At 41.6% G+C, this 12,850-nt stretch overlaps 1 protein-coding gene across 9 annotated transcripts in view; it reads right to left on the bottom strand.

Moving 5' to 3' along the window:
- The window catches only part of PCNT (pericentrin), a 200,069-nt gene that overhangs the window by 165,420 nt on the left and 21,799 nt on the right, over positions 1-12,850 (bottom strand). For all 9 annotated transcript variants that reach the window (XM_061607607.1, XM_061607602.1, XM_061607606.1 and 6 more), the window contains 2 exons: positions 12,016-12,108; positions 11,267-11,431 (listed from right to left, as the gene is read on the bottom strand). In XM_061607607.1, the coding sequence (XP_061463591.1) occupies positions 11,267-11,431; positions 12,016-12,075 (225 nt within the window). In that variant the 5' untranslated portion in view covers positions 12,076-12,108. The remainder of the gene's footprint in view (positions 1-11,266; positions 11,432-12,015; positions 12,109-12,850) is intronic.

A 12,850-nucleotide genomic window follows, 5' to 3' on the forward strand; every position in this document is an offset into this window, starting at 1 on the left:
TGCTGCAACTTTTCCTCATAAGGGAGTCGTTCCATCCCCTTGATCATTCTGGTTGCCCTCTTCTGAACCTTTTCCAACTCTATAATATCCTTTTTGAGATGAGGCGACCAGAACTGTACACAGTATTCCAAATGCGGTCGCACCATAGATTTATACAATGGCATTATGATATCGGCTGTTTTATTTTGAATACCTTTTCTAATTATCGCTAGCATGGAATTTGCCTTTTTCACAGCTGCCGCACACTGGGTCGACATTTTCATCGTGCTGTCCACTACAACCCCGAGGTCTCTCTCCTGTTCGATCACCGCCAGTTCAGACCCCATGAGCGTATACGTGAAATTAAGATTTTTTGCTCCAATATGCATAATTTTACACTTGTTTATATTGAATTGCATTTGCCATTTTTCCGCCCATTCACTCAGTTTGGAGAGGTCTTTTTGGAGCTCTTCGCAATCCCTTTTTGTTTTAACAACCCTGAACAATTTAGTATTATCAGCAAGCTTGGCTACTTCACTGCTCACTCCTAATTCTAGGCCATTAATTATCAAGTTGAAAAGTACAGGTCCCAATACTGATCCTTGAGGGACTCCACTTTCTACAGCCCTCCATTGGGAGAACTGTCCATTTATTCCTACTCTCTGCTTTCTGCTTCTTAACCAATTTCTTATGCACAAGAGGAAGTCTCCTCTTATTCCATGACTGCTAAGCTTCCTCAGAAGTCTTTGGTGAGGTACCTTGTCAAACACTTTTTGAAAGTCTAAGTACACTATGTCCACTGGATCACCTCTTTCTATATGCTTGTTGACACTCTCAAAGAATTCTAATAGGTTACTGAGACAGGACTTTCCCTTGCAGAAGCCATGCTGGCTCTGCTTCAGCAAGGCTTGTTCTTCTATGTGCTTAACTAATCTAGCTTTAATAATACTTTCTACCAGTTTTCCAGGGACAGAAGTTAAGCTAACTGGCCTGTAATTTCCAGGATCCCCCCTGGATCCCTTTTTGAATATTGGCGTTACATTTGCCACTTTCCAGTCCTCGGGCACGGAGGAGGACCCGAGGGACAAGTTACATATTTTAGCTAGCGGATCAGCAATTTCACATTAGAGTTCTTTGAGAACTCTCGGGTGGATGCCATCTGGGCCCGGTGATTTGTCAGTTTTTATATTGTCCATTAAGCCTAGAACTTCCTCTCTCGTTACCACTATTTGTCTCAGTTCCTCAGAATCCCTTCCTGCAAATGTTAGTTCAGGTTCAGGGATATGCCCTATATCTTCCACTGTGAAGACAGATGCAAAAATTCATTTAGCTTCTCTGCAAACTCCTTATCGTTCTTTAGTACACCTTTGACTCCCTTATCATCCAAGGGTCCAATCGCCTCCCTAGATGGTCTCCTGCTTTGAATGTATTTATAGAATTTTTTGTTGTTGGTTTTTATGTTCTTAGCAATGTGCTCCTCAAATTCTTTTTTAGCATCCCTTATTGTCTTCTTGCATTTCTTTTGCCAGAGTTTGTGTTCTTTTTTATTTTCTTCATTCGGACAAGACTTCCATTTTGCCTCTAAGAGCTTCCTTGACTTTGCTCGTTAACCATGCTGGCACCTTCTTGGCCCTGGTGGTACCTTTTCTGATCTGTGGTATACGCTCCAGTTGAGCTTCTAATATAGTGTTTTTAAACAACTTACAAGCATTTTCAAGTGATGTGACCCTCTGGACTTTGTTTTTCAGCTTTCTTTTTACCAATCCCTTCATTTTTGTGAAGTTTCCTCTTTTGAAGTCAAATGTGACCGTGTTGGATTTTCTTGGCCATTTAATAGCACTATGGTCACTGCTCCCAATCAGTTCGACAACACTTTTAAAATCTTACAAAGGGTGGCAGGCTCTAACGACCCATGGGCTCTGGTAACCTGTAGGGGGAAGGGAAAGGAGACGGACTCTGGCGACCATTGGTGGGAAGGGGGGTGGGCTCTGGTGATGGTAGGCAGGGTTGGCAAGCAAAGCGAGCAGGGGCGGAAATCCCTAGTTTCCAATAATTATGTAAATATTTTAAAGCATGACAATTTCCTTACACTGTTTAAATGTTACTGGAATAAATGAATGCACAGAAAATTCTTGACGTATTTGCAGCATGCCCGAAGACTGCACATTAGACATAACATCACATTTTGTCCATGCATAGGTAGGAGAGGGTCTGAAGGCTCTGCCCCCAATTTATATAGTTTCAGTGAAAGGAGAGAGTGGACTCTTGGGGAGGTCAGAGAGGGGTGCAAAGCCAGCAGACATACAAGGTTGGTGGTGTGGCCAGTGACTTCTACTCTGCTCCCTCCTCCATATATTGAATATGTGGACACAATGAGGGAAGAGAGACATAGCCATTTGGAAAATGGTAAATTAAACTACTCAATTTGATTGCTGTTGTATTTATTCATTTTGAAACTAATTCATGTTCTTGTCATCTTCAAATTAAATTACTATATTCTGTGTTACATGGGACTGCCTTTGAAGGTCGTCCAGAAACTCCATGTGGTCCAAAATGCAACTTAAAGGGCTCTGATTGGAGCTGCCCATTCAAACTACATTACACCAATCCTCCACCAGTTTCACTGTTTGCCAATTTGCTTCTGAGCTCAGTTAAAACTGCTGGCTTTGACCATTAAAGCCCTAAACAGTTTGGAACCAAAATATCTCAGGAATCACATATCTTCACTTCCATACACACCTCCCTCAGACGTGCACTGCACTTCTGAGGCTCTCTAGAGCCCACTGATATCTGAGATAAGATGGGAGGTACCTGGGAGTCAAATTTTTGAATTTAGCGGACCTTTCTATGTTGCAACCTTATGCACATACCTGGGAGTAAAAAGCATGATATTCAACGGGGCTTACTTCTGAATAGACATGCAATGGATTGCATTGTTAGAAATTTAATTTTATTATATATTATATATTCTGCTGCTTTTTAAAACTGTTGCTTATACAGTGCCTTGCAAAAGTAATCAGACCCCTGACCAATGTTCTCATATTACTGAATTATAAATGGTATATTGTATTTTCTTTCTGTATGATATTTTATTTTGAAACACTGAAACTCAAAATCAATTATTGTAAGGTGACATTGGTTTTATGTTGGGAAACGTCTGTAAGAAACATAAAAAACTGAAACATGTTGCTTGCATAGGTATTCAACCCCTGTGTTATGGAAGCTCCCAGTTTACACAAATGAAAGAAATTGCCCTATTGAGGACACAATTACCTTACCATTGGCCTCCACCTGTGAACCATTAAAGTTGCTGTCACACTGTCAGGATAAAAACCTCACCGTTGAAGGATCATTGGTCAGGCTGTGGGTCTGAAGGAAAATGAAGACCAAAGAGCCTTCAGAAGTGAGAGATAACGTAATACAAATGCATAGATTAGGAAAAGGGTACAAACTAATATCCAAGTGTTTGGATATCCCAGTGAGCACAGTTGGATCAATAATCAGGAAGTGGAAGCTGCATCACACCACCCAGGAACTGCCAAGAAAAGGCCCTCAAAACTTGGTGCTCAAACAAGAAGGAGCCTTGTGAGAGATGCCACAGAAAGGCCAACAATCACTTTGAAGGAGCTACAGAGTTCAGTGGCTGGGAGTGGAGTAATGGCGCACCAGTCAACCATACCAAGAGTTCTGCATAACATTGGCCTGTATGGGAGGGTGGCAAGAAAGAAGCTGTTACTCAAAAAGTACCATCTGAAAGCACGTCTGGAGTTTGCCAGAAAGCATGAGAGTGCCCCAGCTGCAATGTGGGAAAAGGTTGTGTGGTCAGGTGAGACCAAGATACAGCTTTTGGCCAAAACTCAAAGCGCTATATGTAGCGCAAACCTAACACTGCCCACGCCTCAAGACACACCATCCCTACTGTGAAGTGTGGTAGTGGCAGCATCATGCTGCGGGGATGCTTCTCATCAGCAGGGACTGGGCATCTTGTTAAAACTGAAGGAAGAATGGATGGAGCAAAATACAGGGAAATACTGCAAGAGAACCTGCTTCAGTCCATGAAAAAACTGAAGCTTGGGAGGAAATCCACTTTTCAGCAGGACAGTGATCCCAAGCACAAGGCCAAAGCAACACTGGAGTGGCTCAAGAAAAAAAAAGTCAATGTCCTACAGTGGCCTAGTCAATGTCCTGATCTCAATCCCATTGAGAATCTGTGGTACTCTAAAAACTGCAGTCCACAAGGACGTCCAACCAACCTGGATGTCCTGGAGCATATCTGCCAAGAAGAATGGGCCAAAATCCCTCTGGCACTGTGTGCAAAGCTGGTACATACCTACCGCAAAAGACTTAAAGCTGTTATTGCAACAAAAGGTGGCTCTACCAATTATTAATGTGTGGGGGTTGAATACTTATACAAGCAACATATTTCAGTATTTTATGTTTCTTACAAATATTTCCCAACATAAAACCCATGGCACCTTTCAATAATTCATTTTGAGTTTCAGTGTTTCAAAATAAAATATCATACAGAAAAAAATTACAATGTACCATTTGTCATTCAGTAATATGAGAGCACTGGTCAGGGGTCTGATTACTTTTACAAGGCACTGTATATAATTTGCTTTTGACTGTGCTTGTTAGCTTTTATTAGGTTATATTTTTATCTTACTTTGTACTAAATTAATTTTATATAAACTGCCTCATATGCTTCTGTTTAAAAATAAAATATAAATTAAACATAATAATTTTATGAAATAGTACAATTTTTAAAATATTTTTCCATAAGAAAAATGTAACAGAGAATTTTCCACACCACATCCGTCATAAAACCAAATGGGACAAAATATTGCAGCTGCTAATCACTAGCACTTACTGTTTCTGTCTCTCTTTTGGCCCTTTCTATGCAGCCCTCCTACTTGTGCAGAGGCAAGGATGCCCACAATGAATAAAATCACAGAATCATAGAATAACAGAACTGGAAGGACCCTCTAAGGCCATAAAGTCCAACCCCCTCCTCAATGCAGGAATCCAAATTAAAGCATAACTAACAGGTGGCTCTCCAGCTGCCAGTGTTGGAGAGCCCACCACCTCCCTGGGTCATTGGCTCCATTGTCGTACTGCTCTAACACTTAGGAAGCTTTTCCTGATGTTCAGTTGAAATCTGACTTCCTGTAACTTGAGTCCATTATTCTGTGTCCTGCACTCTGGGATGATCAGAAGAGATCCTCTGTCTGTGTGACACCTTTTCAAATACGTGAAGAGTGCTATCATATCGCCCCTCAGTCTTCTCAAGGCTAAACATCCCCAGTTTTTTCGTTCTCTCCTCATAGGGTTTTGTTTCCAGTCCCCTGATCATCCTCATTGCCCTCCTCTGAACTTGTTCCAGTTTGTTTGCTTCTTTCTTAAAGTGTGGTGTCCAGAACTAGACGCAGTACTCAAGATGTGGCCTAACCAGTGCCAAAAAGAGAGGAACTAGTACTTCAAGTGGTTTGGAAATTATACTATATGTTAATGCATCCTAAAACAGCATTTGCCTTTTTTTGCAGCCACATTGCACTGTTGGCTCATATTCAGCTTGTGTTCAACAACAATTCCAAGATTCTTCTTGCACGTAGTATTGCTGAGCCAAGTATCCCCCATCTTATAGTTATGCATCTGGTTTATTTTTTCTAGGTGTAGAACTTTGCACTTATCCCTGTAATTAAAAAGTTTTTTGAACAACACTGGGCCCAGGACTAAGCCCTCCCACATCACACTCGTTACCTCCCCCACTTTGAGAACGAACCATTGATAAGCACTCTTTGAATACGATTCTACAGCCAACTATGTATCCATCTGATCGTTGTTCCATCCAGCCCACGTTTAGCTAGCTTGCTAATCAGAATATCATGGGGCACTTTGTCTAAAGCTTTGCTGAAGCTGAGATATATTATGTCCATAACATTCTCACAGTTTATCAGGGTAGATACCCGATCAAAAAACGAGATAAGGTTAGTCTGGCAGGATTTGTTCTTGATAAATCCATGTTGGCTTCTGGTAATCACTGTGTTGTTTTCAAGGTGCTTATGGAGTGACCACTTTATAATCTGCTCCAGAATTTTCCCAGGGATTCATGTCAGACTGACTGATCTGTAGTTCCCAGGTTCCTCCTTTTTTACCTTTTTGAAGATACAGACAACATTAACCCTCCTCCAGTCATTCTGCACTTTACCCATCCTCCATGATTTCATGAAGATAATAGACAGCCAGTTCTTCAGCCAGTCACGTCAATACTCTAGGATGCAGTTTGGCCCTGGAGATTTGAACTCATTCAAAGTGATTAGGTATTCCTTGATCATTCGTGTATCAATCTCAAGCTGCAATCCTGCCCCTTCAACTTTTACTTCATGTTTGCAAGGAGGATCATACAACTTCTTTTGGGAGAAGACTAAGCCAAAGTAGGAATTAAGCACTTCTATCTAGCCTTTGTCATCTGTTATCATTTTGCCATCTCATTCAATAGCTGTACCACCATTTATTTCCTGTCTTTTACTATGCGTGTACCTAAAGAAAGCATTTTTCTGCTTTTAGCCTCCCTCACTAACCTCAGCTCATTCTCAGCTTTGATACCATCCCTGCAATTCTATGCTACTTGTCTGTACTCTTTCTTTGTGGTCTGGCCTTCTTTCCACTTCCTATGTGTTTCCTTTTTTTGTTTTCAGATAATCTCTAAGCTTTTTGTGAAGCCACATTGGCTTCTTCTATCGGCTTCCACCTTTTTTCCTGGTTGGAATTGTTTGCTATTGTCCCTTTAGAATTTCCTTTTTTAAGAAACTCCCACCCATCTTGGACTCCTTTTCTCATTAGGGTCACTTGCCATGGAACCTTACTTATAATTGTTCTGAGTTTATTAAAATCATATTTCCTGAAGTCCAGGGTACACGTATGGCTACTCTCAGCTTTTGCTTCCTTTAAAATCAAGAACATGGTCACTTTCCTCCAGAGTTCCCGTAACTGCCACTTGATCCATTAAGTCATTTGTATTGGTTAGAATCAAATCAAGGACAGCTGATCTTCTAGTTCCATCCTTCACTTTCTACAGGAGACTCCAACACAAGTCAAGAATTTCTCGGAGGGGCCGTCTCTCCCAACAGATATCAAGGTAATTGTCCTCCATGACAGCTACATCATGCCTCCTTGAAACTTTGTCTATTTGCTTTTCATAAGTTCCATTCTTCTTCTTCTTCTTGGTTGGGTGGCTGGTATTAGACTCCAACCACCATGTTCCTTTTATTCCTTGCCCTGTTTAAGTTAATCCAGATACTCTCGGAGGGGCTACCAAGCTTATTCTCCTGTATTTCTATGCAGGGATATTTTTAACATATAGTATGACTCCACCTCCCGTTCTATCCCTTCTATTCTGTTTGAACAAATTATATCCTTCAATTGCTGTATTCCAGTCTTAGGAGTCATCCCACAAAGTTTCAGTTACACCTGTCAAGTTGTATTTACACACACACACACACACACACACACACCGTATTAGGTATTATACACCGTATTATCTAGGGCACTAGAATACAGACACTGAAGACCACGTGATTTATGATCTGGCTTCCTTCTTACATTTTTATGAAGACAATTATTGGACCCCATTAGAGCCATTCTCTCAGTTCCTGTTACTGTGCAGAAACCATTGTCAATCATCTCCATTATGTCTTCCTCCCCTTTAGGATTCAGTTTAAAGCTCTCCTGATGAAGTTCTTGTTGCGGTAGCCAAATACGTTATCCCCAGTCCTTGTGACATGCAACCCATCATTTGCTAGCAGTTCATCTTCAGGAAGTGTAGCCCATGGTCCCAGAATCCAAATCTCTTGCATTGGCACCACCTGAGTAGTCAGTCATTCACTCGGAGTATTTTTATTTCCCTTTATACTCCTCTTCTAAGTACTGGAAGAATGGATGAGAAAACTATCAGGGGGGGGCAAAGTCCTTGAGTTTCCTTCCCAGAGCTTCAAAGTCTGATGTGATTTCTTCGTCGCTCAGTTTGGCAGTATCATTTGTTCCCACATGGATGAGAAGAAAGGGATATGTGTCAGTGAGCTGTAGAAGTGTTGGCAACTCCTTCAGTCTCATCTCTAATCATTACTTCAGGGAGATAGCATATCTGGCGAATCCATGGGTCTTCTCGGCATACTTGGGTTTCCAATCCCATGCAGAAGGGTGTCTCTCACTACTACTCTTTTACTTATTGTAGGCCATGATTTCATTACCTCTGCTTGACTGAGCTTCAGTCTGGCATGCTGCCCCATCTCCTGTAATTCTTCCTCTATTGGCTGTTCTCCAGTGTCTTTCTCAAGTACCTAGAGGTGGTTCCATAGTTCCACAGGTACAGAGTCTCTTCTAGCTCTTCTGCTCCTAACTGTGACCCTTTTCCATGCAGTTTCCCCACTTTGTTGTTCTCTTCTGCTTCAACTTGCTGTTGCTTTTCCACCTCCTGCGCTTCTCTTTGCTGCTGTTGTTCCAGCATTCTGTATAAGAGCTTTTAGTCTTCTTTTATACCCTTGAGTGTGGCCAGTCACCACTCCAAGCCTCTCACTTTTTCTTCCCACAGTGCAAATAGCCTGCACTGGTTGCATGTGTACGCTGTTTTTTTCTCAGGCAAGAAAACAAACATTGCAGATCACCACCACTGGAGTGTCCTGGAGTGAACTACAGGTTCTGCAGCAGCAACCAGCATACATCCAGCTCTTGCAAGCCTTCCTGTTCTAGCAGGCAAGCTGCTTGACAGGCAGTTGCTTATCTCTGAAGCTATATCCAGCACCAGGACAGAGAAATGAGGAAAATTCCAACTGCTACTCTGCTGTCTGTCCTGGGTACCAGCTTGGATGGCTTTAAAAGAAGATTAGACAAATTCATGGAGGACAGGGCTATCAATGGCTACTAGCTGTGATGGCTGTGCTCTGCCACCCTAGTCAGAGGCAGCATGCTTCTGAAAACCAGTTGCCGGAAGCCTCAGGAGGGGAGAGTGTTCTTGCACTCGGGTCCTGCTTGCGGGCTTCCCCCAGGCACCTGGTTGGCCACTGTGAGAACAGGATGCTGGACTAGATGGGCCACTGGCCTGATCCAGCAGGCTCTTCTTCTGTTCTTATGTTCAGCTCTCAAAAGCAAAATTACGTATTTGAGGCAAGGTGGCTAGCAACCCATTCCATCACTTATGCAATTCAGTTAGGGCCTTTGCATTTGCAGCAAAATCTCTGTGCAATAGCCAAGGCTAGCAGAGTTTCCCACTGTATCTGCTGGGCCTGATTTCCAGGAGCTGGGAGCCAATGCAGGAGGCTTATTAGATTGGATAAGGAAGATGGAACATCAGCAGAACAGGTGAGCTGTTTACCCAGTCCCATCGCAAGCAGGAGAGACTCTGCTGCACTGACTGACAGCCCTATGGGGCATGGCAGCAACATCAACAGCAGTTACCCCAAAGGGGGTGACACCAAAAGAGAGTCATCCCTTTAGGAGGAGCTACTTTGTGAGGTGTGCAAAGGTAAGGGCCACCTCCTTAAAATCTGGATATTAAGGGTATTTGGTCCTTATTTTATTTATTTTATTTATTATTTCAATTTATATACCGCCCTTAGCGAAATAGCTTTCAGGGCGGTGAACAAACAAAATGGGAATGTTTCTTGCCTAATTTATAGCCTGTTTCTGCAGTGTTGAGTCCAGGGAGGGGGGAGCGATATATGCAAGGGATGAGATCAGCTGCGGAGAGAAGGGGGCGCAATGGCAGTGGTTCTGGTAAGGGGAGGTAAGGTGTGGGAGGATGGGCAAGGCACATGAGGGGCACACAGCACAGACAGTTGGTGGCTATGGTATATGCCAGCCCCCTCTCCAGACAGAGGAACTTTATTTATTTATTAAGTTTCTATACCGCCCCATAGCCGAAGCTCTCTGGGCGGTTCACAACAAGCAAGACAGCAAAAATACAATTAAAACCATTTATAGAACAATTTAAACATACTAAAATACAAATATACTAGCATACTAAGCTGCTAAAAATAAATTGAGATGTTAAAATGTTAAAATGAAAATTATTAAATTATTAAATTTATTAAAATGCCTGGGAGAAAAGGAATGTTTTAACCTGGCGTCGAAAAGATAATAATGTTGGCGCCAGGCGTACCTCCACAGGGAGATTGTTCCATAATTCAGGGGCTACCACTGAGAAAGCCCTTTTTCTGGTTACCATCCTCTGGGCTTCCCTCTGAGTAGGCACCCAGAGGAGGACCTTTGATGTTGAACGAAGTGTACGGGTAGGTTCGTATCGGGAGAGACGTTCCATCAGGTACTGTGGTCCCAGGCCATGTAAGGCTTTATAGGTTAAAACCAGCACCTTGAATTGAGCCCGGAAACATATAGGCAGCCAGTGCAAGCGGGCCAGAATCGGTTTTATATGTTCGGACCGTCTGGTCCCTGTTACCAATCTGGCCGCTGCATTTTGCACGAGCTGCAGTTTCCGAACCGTCTTCAAAGGCAGCCCCACATAGAGCGCATTACAGTAATCTAATTTAGAGGTTACCAGAGCATGGTAACCTCAAAATTGGACTACTGCAATGCACTATATGTGGGGCTGCCCTTGAAGACGGTTCGGAAACTGCAGCTTGTGCAGAATGCAGCGGCCAGATTAATAACTGGATTAATAACGCTATTAATAATAATAGCAGTCGGAACATGTGACACCGATTCTGGCCCGCTTGCACTGGCTGCCTATATACACATTATGGACCAGCTACAGATGAATCTACTTCATGCTTTGCTTAAGAAGTTACCCATGGAGTATCTGAGATGTCTTAAGCAAACCAGGCCACACCAGAGATATCCCAGCTGAAGATGGGATTCTGCTTGCACATACTGTCGAGAGTTCAGGAAGGTGCTCCCTAGGATAGGAATCTCCACTACTTTGCTGTAGTGTAAGAGATAATGGCCTATTATGATCCCTTGGCAGGCATAAGCAATATACAGCATATTATAAGCAATATAAGCTAATTTACAAAGACTAACTTTCTAACATGCACATGAATTAAGAACAATGGAATGGAATGGAATTAGTTTATGACAGACAGTCTCTTTTACATATTTTATCACATATTATGCACAGGATTGTGAACATTTGGCACTTTTTTCAAAACAAATCTGGCATCAGTCTAGAATACAACATAATATATTCCCTATGTTCTCTTTTTATGGATTGCATGTTTTTATCGACTTGCCGCAGTTAGGAACCTTTGAATTATTGCTGTAGTTAATATTGTACCTCTGCTTGCTGCATCTCTTCCTGATGCTGAGCTTCTATTTGTTGTTGCAATTCATCTAACATTTGCTGTTGCTCCTTCATTAATTTAGTGTGCAGCTCTTTAATTTCATCTTCATGCTGAATAATTAGTTCACATATTTCACGATCATGTTCTCGTTCATGAACCTAAGAAAAAAGTATCATTAAAGATCTTTACTCACATATGCATCACAGTCATCTGTCCATATGAAGCCATTGTACATAGCAAAAATCAAAGGTTGCTCATTTTAAAAGGTATATAGTTATTTTTTGCCTCCCAAGAAGCAGCGTCTTACTCTGTATTCTATAGCAAACTACAGTAATTGCGACTGGCCAACAGATGTCAGAATTATAAACATATCAGGAAGACCAGGTGAGTATGTCATCCAGGGCTATCACAATAGGTCTGTCTTCTAACAATACTGATTTCATACATCTTGCTATGTATTCAAAGGACATGAAGTCTTACCAGTATTCACTTCTTGAACTACGTACTTAGCATAGTTTACAGTTCAAATTTGGTAGATGGGTCTTTACTATTACCGCTTCTATTGTTCCATTTTATTCTTAAAAGGAAGATTATCAGATAAAAGTAAAACAAGAAGCAAGACCATTCAACAAGAAAATACCTTCTGTTTCTCCCCTACATGTATTCCAGTGCTCTTCCACAATAGATCCCATTGACAAAAACTTAGCTGTATACACCAATGTAAAAGAACTCACAAAAATACCTTTTTAATTATTCCAGTCTCTTCTTTTCGGTCTGCTTCTATCTGTTGTTGCTGTTCCATTCTCTCTCTTATTTCTGCATTGAGTTCTTCAGTCTGAAAAAAAGATAAAGGCTTTAGGAAAGAGTTCAAATTATTCTAAATACCTACATACTTATCAGATGTTTAAATGGCATTACCCAAAATCTAATGGTTCGTTCACACTCTTGCCCAACAATGAATTCTGTTCATAAGAACATAAAATATCTGCTGGATCAGACAAGGGATCAATCTACCAGAGCAAACTGTTTTCAGCAGTGGCCAGCCACCAGAAAGTCCACAAGTATAGCATCAAGAAGTTATCACTACTGTACATGCTACCTCCCCTCCATAAGGACATACTGGCATTTGATATCCACATACTTGATATCCACATAATCTCTCCAGCCTCTTTTTGAGTAAGAAGGATCATATAAATCACATATGGGCATCTACTTTTCAAATCACAGAGGTAATATCTGGGAGGGGAGAATGGTCTTTAAAACCCACATTGAAGAGAGAATTACTTTACCGCCCACATGGCTAATCCTACGCAGAGTTTGAAAATTCTCCTGGCAGACCTAGCTAGTTCTTGCAAGCAAAAGTTTCCTAGAACTGCTTAGATCATGCAACTCAGTGCTAGCTAACTTTTTTTGCCAACATTATTCGCTGGTTTCAGTTATGTGTAGGAAGCTTAGAAAAGTGGTTTTGTTTCATGTCCGTTAAAGCAAATTTGGCACAGATATTCATTCAAGTATCTTTAACTGATATCTTAATGTTAGAAATTGACAGAACGACAAGGGCCCCACAATTCAAGATG

The sequence above is a fragment of the Rhineura floridana genome, chromosome 2 (assembly GCF_030035675.1).
Source record: "Rhineura floridana isolate rRhiFlo1 chromosome 2, rRhiFlo1.hap2, whole genome shotgun sequence".
In the NCBI taxonomy this organism is placed as follows: Eukaryota; Metazoa; Chordata; class Lepidosauria; order Squamata; family Rhineuridae; genus Rhineura; species Rhineura floridana.